Raw genomic sequence first — 22,816 nt, 5'->3', positions numbered from 1 at the left:
CTATTCCTATTTGAAAATGATTTTATACAAATAACACAATACGCATTTTAGTCAAATAAAGGATACCCAGAAAACTATGAAAAATCAGGAAAAAAAAAAAAGGTAAAGAATTTTTGCTCTTTACCCATGTCTGACATCAGGCAATTTCCAACTAGTAGGAAAAAATTTAAAAAATTTTATTAACATACTTACCAATATAGAATAAAGAAATTTTGTGACAAAAACTACTTCAATGCAACCAACAGTTAAATTAACTTGAATGTCAACCACATTCATATCTGTGTATGCCGAACCAGCAGTTGCATCCACAAAAGAAATCATTTTGAAGCTAAACACTTCTTTTCCAGTGATGTAAACAGCCTTAATGAGAGAAAATTCAACTGTCAAAATCCACTTTTGAAATGTGCTTTCAGTACAAAAATAAACACAAAGTAAAAAACATACACACATATTTGGAAAATCTTCCAGGTATTAAAGCCAACCAAGTGCAAATAGAGCAGTAATTCTAACACTTCCTTTTGTTTGTTTTGTTTTATCATAGGCCCCAGGCCCAGTGCAGAACTCCAGGCAGGGCCCGGAGTCACGACTCTGAAATTGAGACCTGAGCTGAGATCAAGAATTGGATGCTCAACTGACTGAGCCATGCAGGGGCCCCCAACACCTTTGTCAGAACCTGTACTGCACAGTTTTTCAAACTGGAGATGTCGGCTTCCTTTGTGGATCATGAAATCAGTTTAGTAGGTCTGGCCCAACATTTTTTTTAGTGGAGAAAACTGAAGAAAAACGATCAGACTATACATTTTCATTTAGTGCGTATACTTGTATATGAGAGTTGCCATATGAATATGTTATCTGGTCACTATAAAAAGTTTGAAAAACACTGCACCTCTGCAACTTAATGAAACCTACTTCTCTTGATTTGAGATATGTGAATAGGTTTTTCAGATTCTCCCAAGAGTCTCCTCCCGTCACTATACTTCTCTTACAAGTTTGTGAAGGGTGAGCTCACCTGCTGAACAAGACTTACCTACAGCAGTTTGAAATCTCAAGTTCTGCGATACTAGTGAAAAACGGCAGAGACAACAGCACAAGTGAAATGTTAAAAATATTTTAGAAGTGGGACATATCAACCAATTTGGTTTACAGCTTTCCTGACCCTCCAAAATGCTAGAAGGCAAAAAGCTTAAGAGCCATTAACAAGCAAATGAATTCCAACATGGAATAAAGAAAACCTAAAGAACCAAAGACATTAAGATACCCTGAAGGCTGAGGTGCAAGATGAGGTTGAAAAGAGTCTACAGGAGCTCTGCTTCCGTCTCAGATGTAGAAGGCTAGGGCAGAGGCCCATTCCAAACCTTAACAGCAACCACAACAACAACAAAGAACCAGATTAACTATAAAATCATAACTTTTCTTAAAAACCATTAGAAATTGGAGGCTACAAGCTAAACAAGCAGTCTAAAATCTAAGGATTAAAAAAGTACCTTCAGGAGAGACAGAATACAAGCACTTGAGTTTACCTGTGTTACGGGGAAGGATAAAAAGATGCCAGGTACCATACAAGCTAGATAAGGAGAATTCAGCTAAAATGGTAATGGTGGGCTATGGACTTATTAGAGATACAGAATCTCTGGCAGCCACAGACCCCGAGAGGAATTCACTCCCAGTTGCAAGGACTTCACTGGGAGCTCTTTGTTGGGAGCTTATGAGAAATACTGGGTGCAGAGGAGAAGGAGAGAGAAAGCTTTCCTTGGTTATGACCCTGCAAGAGGGAGAAGTCTTCACTGCAAAAAGAGCCAAAAGACTAGCAGAATTATTCTCTTCTCAAAACAGAACCTGAAGAAACTAGGAGAGGGGCGCCTAGGTGGCTCAGTCGGTCAGCATCTGACTCTTGGGTTTCGGCTCAGGTCATGATTTCAGGATCCTGAGATCCAGCCCTGCCTAGGGCTCTGTACTCAGTGGGGAATCTGCTTGAGGATTCTCTCCTCCTTCCTTTCCCATCCCCCCATTCATACACTCTCTCTCTAAAATAAAAAAAAAAAACTTAAAAAATAAAATAAAATGAACCTAGGAGAAAGGCAATACTATGTTGCCCTCAGAAACAGGTGGGGCGCCTGGGTGGCTCAGTGGGTTAAGCCTCTGCCTTCAGCTCAGATCATGATCCCAGAGTCCTGGGATTGAGCCCCACATCGGGCTCTCTGCTCAGCAGGGAGCCTGCTTTCCCCTCTCTGCCTGCCTGCTGCTCTGCCTACTTGTCATCTGTCAAATAAATAAATAAAATCTTAAAAAAAAAAAGAGTTACAATTAAGAAAGAAACAAACAAACAAACAGGTGAAGATACTGCACCTCAGGGGCTAGGATAAAAGAAAACCCCTTCTACACCCCTGCGGAGAAACTGTCTAGAGGCCACAGTATTCTAGGTCACCTTCTCCTAAGGCAGGGAAGAATATTCTCTCCCACACAGAACTACCAAAGATGCCATGGAAAAGAGGGACAGATTCATCAAGAATGCCCTACTTTTTTTTTTTTTAAGATTTACTTATTTTATTTTTTTTTTAAAGATTTTATTTATTTATTTGTCAGAGAGAGAGGGAGAGAGAGCAAGCACAGGCAGACAGAATGGCAGGCAGAGGCAGAGGGAGAAGCAGGCTCCCTGATGAGCAAGGAGCCTGATGTGGGACTCGATCCCAGAACGCTGGGATCATGACCTGAGCCGAAGGCAGCTGCTTAACCAACTGAGCCACCCAGGCGTCCCTTAAGATTTACTTATTTTAGAGAAAGACTGCATGCAAGTTGGGGGAGGGTAGAGGGAGAGAGAAAGAGAAGCAACTCCCTGCTGAGTGTGGAGCCTAACACAGGGCTCAATTTTAGGACCCCGAGATCATGACCCGAGCTGAAATCAAGAGTCAGATGCTTAACTGAGCCAACCAGGCGCCCCAAGAGTGACCCATTTTAGAAACCTAAAGGTACAGGTGTGGCTAACACTGAAACAGGACTGTGACAACTGACAAGCCTACCCAAAACACCTCTCCCCCAACAAAATACTCACCATCAAGCCTGAAGGCACTGAGGAAAAAGTAGCAGTAAACTATCATCAAAGAAACAGTCCAAAGTACAGAAAGAGAAATTTCTAAGGTTCGGAAATAGAAGGAAGATCAAATGCAGAGCACAGAGCAGCATTCCAAGAGCGAAGTCCCCTAACCTAAGTACAAAATACAGCTGAAGGAATCTGAAGTAGTGGTGTAATGAAGGCAATCATTACACAAGAAAACTCAAACCCAGCTCAGCTCTCCATTAAATTGTCTCAACTTCTATGCTACAGCCTAGCAGAAAATGTGCCCATTATCAGACATAAATACTATTCATTTCAGTATGTGTCTCATACATGATCTCTCACATTTGATCAGTAACTAAGAAATACCACAAAAAGCAAGGGAAAAACAAAACCCAGCAAATGACAAAGAAATCAACAGAATCAGGCTTGCCTGTAACAAAGATGTTGGAACTTTCAGGCAGTGAATTTTAGGTTTCTATGATTAATATGGTAAATGCTTCTAGTAAAAAAACGTGGGAAATATGCATGAATAGATGAATATCAGCAAAGAAACTGATAAAAGAAAGGAGAATCGAAAAAATATTAACAATTTTAAAAAAAAGCTTGGTAACAGAGATGAAGAATATCTTCTACAGGTTAATACGTGGATTCAACAGAGCCAAGGATAAAAATCAGGGAACTTAAAAATAGGTTAACAGAAATTATCCAAACTGAAACAGGAGGGAAAACATGGGGAAAAGGTTGAAGAGATGATTCAAAGGTTGTGGGAAAATACCTAACAAGAAACTACTAAGAATTTTTGGAATCTAAGAAGAGTAAGAACAAGGAAGGGACAGAAAAGGAAAAGGAGTGGGGAGGAAAGAAAACGAGGCAAAAGAACTATTTGAAAAGATAATGAAAAATAATGTAGACAAATCTAAGAAGCTCAGAAAATCCCCAAAATAACAAATATTAAAATATACGTACATACACCTAAACCCACCATATACAAAACCTGAAAGCAGATAAAAATGAGAAATATGTACAAAGGAAAAAAGATATATTGCAAAATTCTTGTCAAAACCATGTATAAGAAAGACTAATGCAGTCACATCTTTTAAGAGTTTGTAATGGGAGGGAAAAAAGCCCTATCAACACAAAATCCTATACCCAGCAAAAATTCCAAACTGGAAATAAAAGTGAAATGAAATTTTTTTTTCTTTCCAATTCTTATCCCTCCTTCTCCCAAAAAGCTGAGAGAATCCATTACTGGCAGACTGGCATCATAAGAAATGATAAAGTTCTTCAAGGAGAAACAAAACTGACAGAAACTTGAAGCTACATGAAGAAATTAGTTTCAGCGATGGCTAGAGTGAACTTAAATATACAAGATCTTTTTTAAAAAAATTAATCGCTCTAAAGAAAACTGACCAAACCAAAATCAGTACATGTGTATTATGGATTTTCAGTTTACATAAAAATATAACACAGGACAAAAATGCCACGGAAGATGAGAATTAGGAATTGGTAGTATTATAAGATATACCTATACATTTGTACAAGGTACACTATGATTAAAAATATGTAATGTAAACACAAAGGAAATCATAAAATTAATGACAAACAATTAATCCAAAACTAGGTTAAATGAGGGAAAGACAAAGCAACCAGAAAACAAAGTGATTAGAGAGAGCGCAAATTTCAAACCAACCATATCCACAATTGGATTTTTTTTAAATGGCCCAGACACAAATTAAAAGTCAGGGATTGTCAGACTGGATAAAGAAGTAAGACTGAAATACATGCTGCCTCTGAGAAACCCACCTTAAATACAAAGACAGATTAAAAGTGAAAGGATAGAAAAAGATATACACTACAAACACCAGTCGAAGAAATCTGGAGTGGCTATATTACTTCCAAAGCAGACTTCAGAATAAGGGCAACTACCAAGGACAAAGAGATACTTCATAATCACAAAAGGGCCAATTAACCCAGAAGGTATAAAAATTCTATATATGAGATCTATCAACATATGAAGGAAAAATTAAGATAAGTGAAAGGAGAAACAAAGAAATCACAGTTGAAACTTCAACAATCCTTCCTTAATGATCAACAGAACTAATAAACAGAAGATTGATAGCTTGAAGAATCCTATCAACCAATCTACATGCTCTGACATTTATGGAACATTCAACCCAGTGACACCCAGATATACACAATAATTTCAATTGTACTTGGAGCATTCATGTTTTGTGGCCCATAAAACAAACACCAACAAGTTTAAAAGAACCAAACAAATTTATTCTCTGACAACAGATTTAAACTGGAAATCAGTAACAAAAAGATATCTGAAAAACATCTCAAAATATTTGGAGGTTAAACAACATACTTCTAAATAAACCACTTCTAAATAAACCATGGGTAAAAGATAAAGTTGTAAGAGAAATTAGAAAATATTTTAAGTTGAATAAAAATAAACATCTCTAACTTTGTAAGATATAACTAAAGCAGTGCTTAAAGGAAAATTTATAGTAGTAAATGCCTGTATTAGAAAATAAGATCTCAAATCAATAATCTAAGCTTCTACCTTAAGAAATTAGGAAAAGAAGAAATTAATTCCAGAGCAAGCTGGAGGTAGAAAATAAAGAGGAGAAATAAAATGAACTGAACCAAAAGCTGGTTCTTTGAAAAGATCAATAAAACTGATAAATGTCTAGTCAGACTGGTCAAAAAAAATGAGAAAAGACAAAAATTAAAATTGTAAACGCTAAGAAAGAATCAGACTCAAAAGGCTACATACCACAGTATTCCATATATTTAATATTCCAGAAATGGCAAACTATAAGAACGACAAAAAACAACAACAAACAAAAAAACAGATTCCTAGATGGTAGGCTGGGGAGAAGGGATAACTAAAAGGGCAGGAGTAACTTTTGGGAGAAGAGATATCTAATCTATTATCCTTAAAGGTGTTGGAAGTTACACAACTGTAGGTGTTCAAAAAAACCCCAGGAACTATGCCCTTAAAAAGGGTAAATTTTACTAAATGTACAGTAAACCTGGGTTTAAAAAGGAAAAAAGAAACCAGAAAAGAATTCTATATAAGGGTTACTGAGGCCCTTTATAGCCTTCCAAATATGCCAAGTACCTTTCTGACACAAACTTTGTAGAGCTACTATTTCCTCTACCTGGAATGCTCTTTCCGCATCTACAATTGATTCATATGTCATTCGAATGTTCAGAAAGGGATTTCCTGATAATCCTAATATTAGAATCACTATCATATTATCCTACTTTATTGGTTTTCAAAGCACTTATCACTTCCTAATAACATTTTCTATTATTTAATATTTATTATTTACCTCAGGAGAGGGACTTCACATCTTTTGTTGACTGTAATACTCCAAATATTGTTAATAGAACAAAATATTTCCACAAGTCACCCAAGCGACCCTGTGACTGCCCCCACCTCCCCCCTCCCAGCCCCTGTAAAGCCCAGGCGAAGAAAAGAAATGTGCTTTAGATAGAGTTTAGAGAAGAGAGGATATGGCAGAGGAGACACCAGGTGTAGGAAACAGGTAAATAAAACTGAAAAAATGTGTATTTTTAGTAAAAATCTGTAAATTGAAAGGTGAGGTCCCCAACATTCTTCAACCATTTTGGCTCCTAGAATCCAGACTGTCAGACTTATATTTATAATACTTTTCTCAAAGGAAACCAATCGGTCTATGGGGAAAAAAAACCCATTACTCTCAATTTTTAAGGCCATAAAATTACTGTATCCATGCCTGATCATCTACTGTTACATCTACCTGTCCAAAAGACTTTGGACAGATAGAAATACATACTAGAAAATACATACTAGATATGTATTTATGTACAAAATACATACTAGAAATACATACCACCCAGAATTAACAAACATTAGTAAGTAGACATTCACTTTTAAAACACTCTTCTATAAAAAAGATATAAGAAACTAATTTACAATGATCTCTTACTTTGTAAGCATGTTACATCAGCTAGAATCCCTTTCAGATTCCATGTTATTCTATATTGTTTATGACACACATAAATAACAATTATCAATACAATGGTTCTAGGGTAAATAGAGGCTGATGAGTCAGGGAAAATTCAAATAATCAGACCTCCAGGTATCCTTTACCCAGTATCCCAAAAAGCTGAGGGGTTAAATACATTATTATGCCCAAAACCCATTCAGGGCACAATAGTGTGTCATGGCACAATAATTAGGAAGCTTTGATGTGGGGCAAAATGTTGTCCCTCTAATTCCTTGACATGGTTCCAAACCATGTTACCAAACCAAGGCAGTTTGTTTAATAATCATGTACATTGGAGGGGCACCTGGGTGGTTCAGTCAGTTAAGCATTAATCAGACTCTTGGTTTCAGCTCAGGTCATGATCTCATGAGCTCAGCTCAGGTCATGAGATCAAGCCCTGCACAGCACTCCATGCCCATGAAGTCTGCATGGGATTCTCTCCCTTTCCCTCTCCCTCCCCTTCAGCTCCCTGGCCTCCCCTCCCCACCCCCACATGCTCTCAATCTAAAATAAATAAATAAAATCTTCTTAAAAAATCTAAAAAATCATGTACACTGGAATCAAAGTGAAGGAATAGGGAGGGAAATGGGGATGAAGCAAGAAGACTGAAGTAAGAAACTTTTCATTTTGTAGCTTTTTGTAAATTGATTTTTTTTTAACCTTATAGATGCATTAGTAATAAAATTAAGGAGAAAAAAAGTAAATGCCTTGGGTTACATTATCAGTTCTATTACTAACTACTCATATGACTTTTAGTAGATGGATTTATTTATGTGAGCTTTACTTCCTAGACAAGGAAAATAAAACAGATAATCTACTTCTTAAATGCTTTAGTACTTTGTTTTTTTCTTAAATAAAAGCAATAGAAGCATATTAAAACCACGGCTTCCAGAAAATTTCTTGCTCCTTATTACTATGGACCACGTACATTTGATGGTTTGGCACTCTTGCTATCTCACGCTACTAAGCCATAATAAGAAAATATAATGATTAAGAATTTTTATTTAACATAAAAATCAGGTCATCACTGTATTTCATTGGTATTATTGCCTAAGCCTATTCATTTATTTCCTTTCACACCCCAGACTCTGACTTCGTGACTCAAGAATTAGCCTTTTCTAATCCTACTATCTGATGTTCTGTTCACTTTCTTAAATATACCATCTTACCTAGAGGCTCCACTGTTCAAAAATTAGCCGTCCAACTCTACAACAGTATCTGGACCAAGAACCATACCCGTCTTACACCAAGTACTAATACCTACGCCTTGACCACTAGCCTTCCAGTTCAAAGGATTCTGTTAACATTGTGAACCGCTATACCACTGTAAGCACCCATAAAATAAACTTAAAAAATAATCTTATCTGTTCAGTCTGACTTCATAACCTCTGCTGTTGAAATCTGAAATGCATCACAAGGTTCATAGTATTTGAAGGTAAGAACAAAAAGGAAAAAAATGAAAAAGGCAATTTACTAACTGCCCCTCCTCAGCTCCCAACTCTGTTTTAGGAGCATTATGTAAACTTATTTATGAGATTCTTAATCCTCATTTTACAAATAAAGAAACAATTTCAGTTTAGGTCACTCAAGTGCCAAGGTACAGAGCTAAGATACAAACCCAATTACGCCAAACTCCAAAACCATCCATTTAATAAGCCACATTACTAAATTCTGACAATTTATTTATACCTATGATCAATGTTTAAAGACAAGCATATTTAATGAGGTACTACTAAGTAACAGAAACAAATTCACACCTTTTTGTACACAGCTGTCTTATCAGAATCCAAAACAATTATATTCCTTAGCTTTGCATTTATTTCAGTTGCAGCAGGCCTCATAATGATCTCAGAATCAAGCCCTAAGGGAATACAAGGAAGATTAGATGGCTTTTCTTTCATTTAGTAGTTCTGAATTTATTTTTTCTCAAATTTCATTACCTTCAATCTTAATTTCAGCAATGTTACGTTTCTGATCTTGAATAAAGATCTGTAAACAAGATAATTCTGCTAAAATCTGCAAGGTAATAATATCCTCGTTCTTGGATAGTTTTAAAGCTGCAAAAAAAAAATTGTAAAACATAAGGAGAAAGTTTAGTAGTTACCTCACCACCCTTATAAAGTAACTGAAGTAGAAGAAAAATTAATGATAATACTAAAGGAAAATCTCATTTGCCATTGCACTGAAAGCAAGCAAGATATTCCCTACTTAATTAGGAATTCTTAAAAAATAAAAAATAATCAAACCTAACGAAAACAAAGCCAAACTAATCAGACACAACAAAAACGTTCCTAGATGAGACTATCATTTGAAACTAAAAAATTATAGTTGTAAAATCACAAATCAATTGAGAGACAATGATTATGACATAATACTTCTCATTGTCAAACCTGCAACTTTTCATTACTTAAAAAGTATCATTCAAAAACACACTCTGAAATGATTCAAATTTTCTTAGTTCCATTCTTCTATTCTAAAATTATGATATTAAATTCATGAATTTAATCCAAATCAAATCCTAGCACTGTATAATATCTTGACTAAAAAGAGTAATACGACAAATAAAAGCCACATTTTTCTTAACTAGTAATCACTTTCTTTAAGTATCATTTTCTAAAATTTACCTGGTATATAATAATCTTTCTAGATATTAATCTAGGCAATAGAATTCTGAAGCCAATATTATGCATGAATAATAAAGCAAAGGCTAATTATTGATCCACACGGTAAAAAACTTTGAAGCTGAATTTTAAACATACACATTTTTTTAATGACCTCTCCTTTGTCTTCAGTCTCTGCGACAGACACTGGGGCCGGTTTTTCTTCCAATTGTGGAAGTATATTATTAAAATAATTTATTGTATTCAGAAGTGCTTCGGTATGCAAATGAATATCCAAAGAGGAAAAATTCACCTAAAGAACAAAGCTGATTTCAGTAATTGGTCAATAAATACTTGTTTGCTGCTCAGTATAACTATCGTTTGTGGTATAAAGGACAGAATTTATAATATTCCATTTTTATCCTCAAGGATCATACAGTTCTAGTTATAAAACAGTTTTCATAATATATTTACTTAGAAATACCGTATCTAATTAAAAAATAAATAATTATTCACTCATACCTTAATCAGTTGCAGAGCATTGTTGTAAGCACTTTTCAAGTTGGGTAGATTCTTTTCAGCCTATCCAAAGAGAAAAAAAAGCAAATCTGTTCAAGTATCTTAGAAAGACATATAGTATATACAATTGCAACTCCATAAGGGCCTTAATTATTCTTCCTCTGTGTGACAGAATTGTTTATCAAGTGTCCAAATACAGTGCATTATCTTTAGATCTAGAATGATTTTGTCATATAAAAGCTATTTAATGCATAAACAAAACCCCTAAAATATCTTGATCAATAATAGTAAAAATGGTCTTAAAAGCGATAAAATACTCTTTGAGAATCGCTATTACGATAAAGTATTTTTTTTTTTAAGATTTATGTTAGAGAACACACGTGAGGGTGGGGAGAGGGAGAGGGAGAGAGAAACCTGAGCAGATTCCTCACTGAGATTGGAGCTCCACGTGGGGCTTGATCTCAAGACCCTGAGAATATGACTTGAGCCGAAATGGAGTCCAACACTTACCTGACTGCGCCACCCAGGCGCCCTATGATAAAGTAATTATTAAATTAATATGGCACTTTCATAAAATAGGTCAATGAAAATATGTTATAAATCTTAAGTAAACCCTAGTACATATAAAAACTTAATGAAAGATGAAATGAATATTATAAATCAATAGAAAAGGAAAAGAATCATTGGAACCAGGAAAATGAGGAAACTTCAGATAACAGGCAAATCAAATGAAATTGTACTATGTCATAATAAATTCCATCAAGATTAAAAGGTTTGGGTTTTGGCACACCTGGGTGGCTCAGTCAGTTAAGCCTCCAACTCTTGATTTCAACTCAGGTCATGATTTCAGGGTTATGAGATCAAGCCCAGCATCCAGCTCCATGCTCAGTGGGGAGTCTGCTTGAGATTCCCCCTCCTTCTCTTTTTGTCTCTCTCCCCCATCCCCTGCTCCAAATACATGCTCCCTCTCTCTCTAACAAAATGAGACTTAAAAAAAAGGTCTCGGTTTTTAGGTTTGGCTTTTTTTTTTTGTTTGGTTTGGGTTTTTTGGGTTATCTGATGGAGGGGGAAGAAAAACTCCAAACTTCATGTCATTTCTACTTAGAACACAGGCTTATTTTTATTTATATTTTTATAAATTAAAATTTACTAGGATGACAAAACAAGAAAGCTTTAAGGTTTAGAAAACACATCACCATGAAGATTAAGCTGAATCTAACTTATAAAACTTAGTTACATTACAGAAGTACATTTACCATACAAAGGAAGCACATACCTTCACATATTCCAAGGTTAGCAGATCTTCCATAGTATTATCCAGTGTTGTAATCAAATAAATTGGTTTCTTGTTTGCACCTAAAAATGATTTTTTAAAATTACTTTTATGTAAAAATAATGGAAAATAAATATCAGCAACAATAATAAAATGTAACTGGAAAAGAAGAATTTCCTGAATCAGTTCTGAGCCTTGAATTCTACCTTACCCAAGTGAGGTCCCTCCTCCTTTATTTTAAACTCTCAATCTGTAATTTCTCCCCACAATTCCCTACCCATCTCCTATGCCACAATGTGAAACAGTCTTATCCTTCTAAACTTTGATAGGAAATAAGGTTAAAGTGGGTTAAAGCCTCTGCCTTCAGCTCAGGTCAAGTTCCCAGGTCCTGGGATAGAGCCCCCACATCGGGCTCTCTGCTCAGCAGGGAGCCTGCTTCCCTTCCTCTCTCTCTGCCTGCCTCTCTGCCTACTTGTGATCTCTATCTGTCAAATAAATAAAATCTTGAAAAAAAAAAAGTAAGTATGAACACAGACCTTAATAAAAGTTGTGGGCTATATATAGTAAAAGCACTGCTTAGAAGGATATATAACATTGAATGTATATGTTAGAAAATAAGATATAAATCAATAACTTAAAAGCTTTCACCTTAGAAAACTAGAAAAAGAGAGCAAAATAAATCCAAAGTAAGCAAAAGAAATAATAAAAAGTAGATCAAAATCAAGGAAACTGAAAACAAATCATCAGAAAAATTAAGGAAACCAAAAAATTTCTTTGAAAAGATCAAAAAAGTTGATAAGCCTCTATTCAGTTTAACTAAGAAAAAAAGAGGACATGGATTACTAATATTAGAAATAAAAGAATGGTAACATTAAAAGGATAGTTAAAAAAATACTATGAACAATTCTGTCCACAAAAGTGATAACCTAATGAAATGTACCAATTCTTTGAAACAGATACAAACTGACAAATTTTCACAAGGATAGACAATCTAAATAGGTTCATATCTATTACAGGAATCAAGTCAATAACTAATAACCTTCCAGAAAAGAAAGCACCATGCCCAGATGGGTTTAGTGGTGAATCCTAATAAACCTTTAAGGAAAATTATACCAATTCTGTACAATCCCTTTCAGAGGACACAAACAGAAGGAATACTTGCTAACTCATTCTACTAAATCAGAATTACCCTAATACCAAAACAAGCACAAAGGCATTCCAAAAAAAAAAAAAGGTAAACTGCAGGCAAGTAACTCTCATTAACACAGCTACAACACACACACACACACACACACACACACACACACACACACACACACAGAGAGAACTGATTCCAACCAAGTGTAAAAAGAAATGTGTTCCATGACCAAGTAAAATTTATCCCAAACTGCAAGACTGGCTCAACATTTGAAAATCAACTGATGTACTCTATGACATCTATAGACTACAGAGGAAAAAACATCATCATCATTTAAACAGATGCAGAAAAAGTATATGACAATATCCAACAACCATTCATGATAAAAACTCTCAGTAAACTAGGAATAAAGAACTTCCTACCTTGATAAAGAGTATCTTCTAAAAACCTGCAGCTAACTACATACTTAACTGTGAGAAACTCGAGGTTTTCACACTAAGGAACAAGGTAGATGTCCTTTACTTTTTACTGATTTTCAGTATCATAACTGTGTCTGCAAAAGCATCAAGACAAGAATTAAAGGTATTTCTCTTATTTTTGCAAAACAAGACATAAAACTTTGTTCACACATGACATGATCATCTATGTAAAAAATGTGGAAGAATCAACAACAAAAAACCCTCAATAGAACCAATAAGCCACTAAATCAAGGTTGTAAGATATAAGATTAATAAACAAGTCAAATGCTTTCCTATATACCCAAACTGGCAAAGGAGAATTTGGAATTGAAAACACAATACCACTTACATTATCACTTATACCGTTTTTTCAACCAATGATGATGGAAAAAAAGGATACCCACAGGAGGGAGAAAGAAAAAAAAAAGTAGCTACACAGGGATTATACCCTTCACAAAAATCAACTCAAAATGGACCACAGATCTAAATGTAAAATGCAGAACCAGAAGACTTCAAGAAGATAACCTAAGAAAATATCTAGATACCCTCATTTTGACAATAACTCTTTAGAGGGAAACCAATAGGATCCATTAAAAAAAAAAATCTCATAACTTGGACTTCATTAAAATTAAAAATCCTGTTCTGTGAAGAACAATGCTAATAAAATGAAAAGACCAGCCACAGATTAGAAAATATTTGCAAAAGACACATCAGATAAGGGGCTGTTATCCAAAATATACAAAGAACTCTTAAACTCAAGAAATAAACACCATTGAAACAGACCAAACACCTTAACAGACAACTCACCAAAGATCTACAGAAGCCAAATCAGCATATGAAAAAGATGCTCTACACAGATCATCAAGGAAATGCAAATTTTAAAAAATCAATGAGATACCTCTTCATACCTTATTGGGATGCTCAAAATCAAAGAGACTAACATCAAATATTAATGAGGAGAATATGAAGCAACAGGAACTCTCAGTCATTGCTGATGAGAATGCTAAAAGGTATAGACCCCTTGAAGACAGCCTGATTGTTCCTCACAAAACTAAATGTGTTCTTCCCATATAACCCAACAGTGATGTTCTTTGGTATTTACCCAAAGCAGTTGAAAACTTAACGCCCACACAAAAACCTTCATACAGACGTTTATTGAACCTTTATTCAGAACTCTCAAAACCTGTGTACAACCAAGACGTCCTTCAGTAGGTGAATGGAAAAACAAACTGTGGTACAATATACAATGAAACATTATTCAGTACTAAGAAGTAAGCTGTTGAGTAATGAGAAGATAGGGAAGTAAATACATATTACTAACTGAAAAAAGTCATTCTGAAAGGCTGTATATAGTATGATCCCAGCTACATGACGTTCCAGGAAAAGGATAAACTATAGATATAGTAAAAAAGCTCAGTAGTTTCCAGGAGGAGCAGCAGGACAGGAAAGGATGAAGAGGTAGAATAGAGAGGACTTTTAGAGCACTGGAACCACTGCACATGATAATACAATGCTCCATACATGTCATTATACATGTGTCCAAAACCCTTTGAGTTCACAGCACTAAGATGAACCCTAACATAAACTATGGACATGGGGTGTACTGTGTCAATGTACATGAACTGCAACAAGTGTCCTCCTCTGGTGGCGGATGTTATAATGGGAGAGGTTATGCACATGAAAGTACAGGGGGAAATCCTTATACCTGAACTGCTCAATCACACTGTAAATCAAAAATTGCTCCAAAAATAGTTAACTAAAATTTTTTAATGTCATTTCTAATCATATACAATGTTCTTCTGTTATAAAAAAGCCTTATAAAATTAAAATTAACCTACTAGATCAGTTCCCTTTTTTAAATTAAGTCATACATAACATTGTATTAGCTTCAGGTATAAAACCGAATGATTCAATATTTGTATATATTAAGAAATGAGCATCACAATTATCTAGTTAAATATCTGTCCTCATACATAGCTATAATTTTATTTTTCCTTGTGATGAGGACTTTCAAGATTTACTATCAGCAGCTTTCAAATATGCAATTTGGTATGTTAACTATAACCACTATGTTATACTTTATATCCTCCTGATTTATAACTGGAAATTTTTTTCCTATCTCTTGGATCCCCTTCACCCATGCCAACTGAACTTTCCCCGCCCCCTGCCTCTGGCAACCACCAATCTTCTATGTACCTATCAGCTTGGATTTTTTTTTTTTTAATATTCCACATATAAGTCAGATCAGATGGTATCTTTCTCTGACTTATTTCACTTAGCATAATGTTCTCAAGGTCCATGAATGTTGTCACAAATGGCAAGATTTCATTCTTTTTTATAGCTGAATAGAATTCTGTTGTGTGTTTTTTTATGTGTGTGAATAAAGATTTCCCATCTTTTAGGTGTTCACTCATTGACTGCACTTAGGCTGTTCCCATATCTTGGCTATTACAAAGAGTGCTGCAATGAACATGGAGTACAATTATCTTTTCAAGTTAGTGTCTTCATTTTCTTTGGGAAAATACCTAGAAGTGGAATTGCTAGATCATATGATATTCTACTTTTAATTTTTGAGGAACCTACATACTGTCTTCTATAATGTTTGCACTAATTTACACTTATAATGGTACACAAGGGTTTCCTTTTCTCCATAGCTTCACCCACACTTGTTACTTCTTGTCTTTTTAGTGATACCCACTCTGATATGTGTGAGGTCATCATATCTCATTGTAGTTTCGAGCAGCAGTTCCCCAATAAATAGTATATATATCATATACCTGTTAACCACCTTTATGTTTTTTGGGGGGAAAATGTCTATTCAGACCCTCTGCCTTTTTTTTTTTTAATTGAATTGGTTTTCTGCTTATTGAATTGCAGAAATTCTTTACATATTTTAGGTATTAACCATTGATCAGATTTGTGATTTGCATGCATCTTCTCCCATTCAGTAGGAATGGTTCAAATGGTTCATGACTTCCTTAGCTGTGCAGAAGATTTTTGGTCTAATGTAGTCCTACTTGTTTATTCTTGTCTTTGCATCTGGAATCAGACCCAAATAATCAACACAAGACTAAGGTAAAGGCACTTACTGCCTATATTTAATTCCAGGAGTTTTATGGTTTCAGGCCTTCCATTAAGCCTTGAATTCATTTTAATTTTTATGGATTATGTAAGATAGTAGTCATAGTCCAGTTTCATTGTTTTGCATATGGCTTCCCAGTTTTCCTAGCACCAATTTAGAATTGCTTTTTCTATTTCTGTGCAAAATGTCATTGAAATTTAGATAGGGATTGCACTGAATTTGTAGATTTGCTTTGGATAATATGAACACTTTACCATGTTAATTATTCCAATCCATAAGCACAGACTACCTATTTGTCTTGATTTTTTTTCATCACTCTTATAATTTTCAGTATATAGGTCTTTCACCTCCTTAATTTTATTCCTATGCATTTTATTTTTTTGATGGAATTGCAAATTGTTGGATTGTTTTCTTAACTTCTCCCTCTCATAGTGTATAGAAACCCAAAAGAATTTTGTATTTTGCTATCCTACAATATCACTGAATTTACGGATTAGATCTAACAGCATCCTGGTGGATTCCTTAAGGTTTCCTATATATAATATCATGTCACCTGCAAATAGTGACAGTTTCACAAAGATCTACAAAGAATTACTGCAGATATTGACAATTTTTACCAGTCAACAAAGAAATCAAAAGAAAAAAATATTAAAAGTACCTTGGACCAATGAGAACATAAATACAATATACCAAAATTTATGAAATGCAGCAAAAGTATTTCTAAGAGGGCAAAGAACAGCAATGCCTACCTCTTGAAACAAAAAACTCAAACAATCTAACTTTATACCTCAAGGAACTAGAAAAAGAACAAATGAAACCCCAAATTAGAAGGAAATAAAATATCAGAGCAGAAATAAAGGCAATAGAAACTAAGAAAAAAAAAGTGAAACGATCAGTATAACTAAGAGCTGGGTCCTTTCAAAGATAAGCAAAATGAACAAACCCTTAGCTAGATTCACCAAGAAAAAAAAAAAGGTGGGCTTAAATAAAATCAGGCATGAGAAAGTAGACATTACAACTGATAACCGAATAAATACAAAAGATCGTAGAGACTACAATGAAAAATCATGATGCTAACCACTGGACAACCTAAAAGAAATAGATGTGAAGGTGGGGAATCACAGGGGGGAAATACCATGAGAGACTATGGACTCCAGGAAACAAACTGAGGGTTTTAGAGGGGAGGAGGGTTGGGGGATGGGTTAGCCTGGTGATGAGTATTAAGGACAGCATGCATTGCACAGAGCACTCGGGTGTTATATGCAATGAATCATGGAGCACTACATCAAAAACTAATGATGGTGACTAACGTAACATAATAAAAAAAAAATGAAGACAGGTTTCAAAGTTAAAAAATAAAGTATAGGTTTGAATAAAAAAAGATATATAAATCTGGTTTAGATTATAATATTAAACATATAAACTTTTAATATTTAACTTAATATTAAAACATATATGTATATATATAACTGAGCTCAGGAAGTAAAGCATTGTATATTTTTTTACTTTTTATTTGGAATTAATTTCAAATTTACAGAAAAAAATTGCATGAATAAAAATAATTAAGAAAAATAAAAAGAAATGGACAAATTCCTAGAAACATACAACCTTCCAGGAAATACAAAACACACATAGACCAATTATGTATAAAGAAATCGAATCAGTAATCAAAAGCCTCCCAAAAAACAAAAGTCCAGGACCAGACGGCTTCACTGATGAATACTATCAAATATTAAATGAAGAATTAATACTAATCTTCAAATGAAATGTTTCTGAGAAATAGGAGGAAACACTTATAAACTCATTTACAAGTCAAGCTCTACCCTAGTACCAAATCCAGACAGGCCAATTGATTTTAAATGAACAAAGATGCAAAAATCCTCAACAAAATGTAAGCACAATAAATTCAACAATACACTGAAAGGATCATACACCATAAGTAAGCAGGATGGTTCCTGCTTACTTACATTCCAAGGATGGTTCAACATCCACAAACCTATCAATGTGATAGCCTATGTTAACAAAATGAAGTATAAAAATATTATGATCTCAATGGAAGAAGAAAAGCATTTGATAAAATTCAACATCCACTTACATAAAAACTTTAAACAAAGTGGGCAGAGAGGGAACAGTCCTCAACGTAATAAAGACCATATATAACAGGCCCGTAGCTAACATCCTATGCAATGGTAAAAGTTGGAAGCTTTTATTCTAAATCAGGAATAAGACAAGGGTGCCTACTCTTGTCACTTTTATTCAGCATAGTACTGGAAGTCCTAGCCAGAGCAATTAGGCCAGAAAAAGAAATAAAGGCATTCGCATTAGAAATAAATTATCTAAATCATTCCAACAACCATTCAGAATTATCTTACAAGAATAAATCCAAAAATATAAAGGAATATACATAATACCCTCTCCTAAGTGCCTAACAAAGTAAATGGATATACTATCCAAGATATAATATATCCATTCTGATTATGGGACATAAAATGTTATAGTAGACAAAATAATGTTATGCCCTGAGACCGAAGGACATCCACATTATGTCTGCCTAAACCTGAGAATATGTTACCTTATATAGCAAAAGGGTCTTTGCAAAGGCAATTAGGTAAAGAGGAAATTAGCTTGGACTGAGATCAGAGATGACAACATGAGAAGGATCTATCACCCTGTACTGGTTCTGAGATATAGAGAACCAAATGCAAGGACTTAGGCCTGTGGGGGTTAAGGCCAGTCCTTACCTGTTAGTAGCAGGAAGCAGACTTACACCACATGGAAATGAGTTTTGGAAACAACTAAATAAGCGAGGAAATGGATCTTCCCCTAGATTCTCCATGCAGGAACTCTAATTGGCACCTTGATTTTTACCTGTTAAGACTTACGTCAAACTACTGATTAACAGAATAACAGATAACAAATTTTTGTGGTTGGAAGACACTCAGTCTGTGGTAAATTGTTACATTATCAATAGGAAACTAATGCAGCATTGTAGTATTGAGTTAGATTTAAAATTAAACCAGGTCTATTTTATTTTCCTTTGTGAAAAGGAATCTCCCATTTTGTCTTTGATCTACCTTCTTAGATTTCCAAGTAAAAGATAAAAACGGACAACCAATTCATAATATAGTATTTCTTTGAGGATGTTTTAATAAATGTACTGATTTAAAGCCTAGACAATTTTAAACTCTCTAGTAGGGAGTCAAACAACAAAAGTTTATTACTTTAAGAAAATTGAGATGCTTACCAAAGTATTCTGGGCATTTTAGGCAGAACTCTTTCAAAAAGGCATTTGCTTTCAAATCAAATGTTCTAAATTCCACATCTGTGCCCAACCCTAAAACATCAACCTCTACCACAGGTAGTTCACAATCTCCAACAAGGTGATAAAACTGAATCAAAACCTAGAGAAAAAAGAAAAAAGAAACTACCACTACCAAAATAAAAAATTATTTATGTAGATGGTGGTTATAAATGGAGATATAAGGTATTTATATGATCTGCACTTAAAATTTAGGAAAGATTTTATATCACACATACATATACATTTACATTGTACAAACTATTTTTAATAAATATGTATCAAATAACCATAACATATGATCTAAACTCCTAACCTGTGATTAAGAAAATTAATCTTCAAAGAAAGGGGAGGAAAAAATCACATAGCAACATCTGGATTCAGCTTAAACTGGATGAAACAGGAATACATGTTAGTAATGAGCCTATATAAATACAATGAATAGCAGCAATGCCAATTTAAAGAAGCCAAATTAATTTTACCATGGTACACACCTCTGGCACTTCAAATCTTATTTTACACTGAATCATATTTTTTGAACAATACAGCTTTTGAAACTTCTTCGGCTGATAACTTTGAAGTTCAAAGGGAGATTGAGGAGGTTCATCCAAGGGACTACACGGTGCATCAAAAAATTCTTCCTCTGAATCTAAATATTATAGAACATTATTTAAGTCAATAATCAAAATGACTGATTTAATAACATTTTTATAATTTTTCTCAGATAAATAATACTAATACATTAGCAATCTAAATAGTTCAAGATTTAAATTAAAAGATGAGAAAATAGGGACGCCTGGGTGGCTCAGTTGGTTAAGCAGCTGCCTTCGGCTCAGGTCATGATCCCGGCGTCCTGGGATCGAGTCCCACATCGGGCTCCTTGCTTGGCGGGGAGCCTGCTTCTCCCTCTGCCTCTGCCTGCCATTCTGTCTGCCTGTGCTCGCTCTCTCTCCCTCTCTCTCTGACAAATAAATTAAAAAAAAAAAAAAGGATGAGAAAATAATAGAGCTTGTCTGAAAATAACATTTTGGATGACAAAAAACATAGAAAATACAAAGTTCACCTTTAGATTAATGAACATCACCTTTTAAAGTCATTAGTATAAAACTGCAAACAAAAATTTTATTTTTTATTTTTGAGAGAGAGAGAGAATGTGCATGCACCAGTGGGCAGAGGGAGAGAATTTTAAGTAGGCTCCATGCTGGGCCCCCCCAATGCAGGGCTTGATCTCATGACCCTGAGGTCATGATCTGAGCTGAAATCAAAGTTGAATTCTCAACTGACTGAGTCACCCAGGTGCCCTGCAAAAGAAAAGTTTATAGCAAATGCCAATGCCAATGATTACATGCAACATGAATTTTCAAAGGAACATACTAATTTGCTTGTTCTACCTGGGTAGCAAAAATAGGGCTGAGTTACAAAATCTGCAATATTAAAAGCACAAAGCAGACCCTGAGGTTTGAATGAAGAAACAGAGATCAATCACTATTTCATTCATGGATGTGTGTATGTGCGTGTGTGCGTCTGTGTGTGTATATACACATATATATACAATAAATTTCTAGAATTTGCTATTAAAAACAGCTCCAAAACTAGCAAAATCATTAAAAGAAGATTTAAAGGAAACTAAAACTACCTGAAGTACATATCCCTAACGACCAAAAACTGAATTTAGGGCAGATGATCTCACAAACATTTCCTTCCCGCCCCTTACCCACACAGAAAGAAAAATGTTCTCTAGAAAACTGAAGATTGACATGGTAACTTCAGTCACTTAAGATTAAGCAATTTTTAAGGCCTTAAAAATAGGCTTAAAAAAATTCTTTCCAATGTGGCCAAGGAAAGCAGGTCTCTGGTGTCAAAATAGTTACCACTTTTCACGTGTGAATGTAGGTATTAAGGCCTGACTTTTTTTTTGTTGTTTAATAATATAAGAGGAAAATATAAAAATAAAACTAAAATTTTACTATGACAAGATTCTCCAAATAACTAAGCAACATTATAAATTATATAATCCATAGCGTTTCATAGGGGCTCCTAGCTCAAAGGAAGATAAAGAAGATTAACTTACTAGTTGATTTTGTGAGATCAGGAGTTTTACTTTTATTTACCAAAAAATTCTTGCTGCAAAAGCAACTTTAAGGAACATCCCACTTCTATTATCTTAAAGGAATTTTAGTGCAAATTCTGGAAAACATATACATATCTGCTATTGCCTGCAATTTTTTGTATAGTCTCAAAAGGAAAATTATATTCATAATACATTTTAGTACAGAAAACTTCCTAAACCAGTTTCATTTTACCATCATCAACACATGGAAGTTCCAAGAAAGGAAGCATTTTCTGTGAAATCTGTGTTGTTCCCACAGAGGTGGACCTTTGCATCTGGAAGAAAAGTAATTCACTGTTAATTAGTACAAAGATTTTTATTCAAAGTCCTAAGACAATTTTGATAATGAAAAAAAAAATCCCACTTTGAACTAAGAAAAAAAATCCAGTCTGAATTAGGAAAGTAAATTGTAAAATATAGATTTCAAAAAGTGGCTGTACAATTTCAAGGCTAAATAAAAATCACAGAACTATTATATTAATTTTCTTGTTGACAGGCTTCGAGTAGGAAAAGATCTTAGATACAATGTTAACTCAATGTCTCACTAAATAAGAAAACCTATCAGGACATTCACAGGAAATAACCAATCCCAATATTTAAAACCTACAGAGATACGAAGTTCTCAGTTTTACTTTTCATTTTTTGAAAAACATTTCATTAAATTGACTTTTTTACTGCTTGGAGAAGTATAGCACATAAAAACATAAAGTGCAATGTGATAAAATAATAAGAAAAAACATACCTGAATCTTCTACCCAGACCAAAAACTAAGAAAAACATTCTAAGCAGCAGTATACCCATACCTAGAAGCATCTCATGTGATTCTCCTCGATTATATTCCCTACAACTGATCACAATTTCACTTTACTTGTTTTTATGTCCTACTAATGATTCTCTAACATTCTTTAACATTCTTTATCCTGTTTCTTTCTAAACTGTACAAAAAGGGAGTACCATAAGTACTATAAGACATTCTTCTACAAAACAATGTTTAAATTTTACACATAATTGATTGTTCACTCATTCTCACTACCTTACTATACTGCATATTTGCAATATTTATTTGCCCACTACACTGTTGATAAATATTTGTATTATTTACAGATTTTTTGCTTTGACTCATAGTGCTACCATAAGCATCCTTGAACATGTCTCCAGATTATATAACAGCTCCAGAAATCTAGTCATTTTAAAATCATTTATTGAAAGAACTATCACATTTCCCCCCACTTATTTGGGTTGG

At 34.4% G+C, this 22,816-nt stretch overlaps 1 protein-coding gene across 3 annotated transcripts in view; it reads right to left on the bottom strand.

Moving 5' to 3' along the window:
• Nucleotides 1–22,816, bottom strand: part of VPS13A (vacuolar protein sorting 13 homolog A) — a 236,782-nt gene that overhangs the window by 117,309 nt on the left and 96,657 nt on the right. For all 3 annotated transcript variants that reach the window (XM_047699156.1, XM_047699157.1, XM_047699155.1), the window contains exons 24-32: nt 21,767–21,848; nt 19,958–20,112; nt 19,410–19,566; nt 11,491–11,570; nt 10,218–10,277; nt 9,855–10,008; nt 9,036–9,152; nt 8,853–8,956; nt 193–360 (exon numbers count right to left, since the gene is read on the bottom strand). In XM_047699156.1, coding sequence (XP_047555112.1) covers nt 193–360; nt 8,853–8,956; nt 9,036–9,152; nt 9,855–10,008; nt 10,218–10,277; nt 11,491–11,570; nt 19,410–19,566; nt 19,958–20,112; nt 21,767–21,848 — 1,077 coding nt within the window. The remainder of the gene's footprint in view (nt 1–192; nt 361–8,852; nt 8,957–9,035; nt 9,153–9,854; nt 10,009–10,217; nt 10,278–11,490; nt 11,571–19,409; nt 19,567–19,957; nt 20,113–21,766; nt 21,849–22,816) is intronic.

Source organism: Lutra lutra, chromosome 13 (assembly GCF_902655055.1).
Source record: "Lutra lutra chromosome 13, mLutLut1.2, whole genome shotgun sequence".
NCBI lineage: Eukaryota > Metazoa > Chordata > Mammalia > Carnivora > Mustelidae > Lutra > Lutra lutra.
This window is presented reverse-complemented; position numbering and strand designations above follow the sequence as displayed.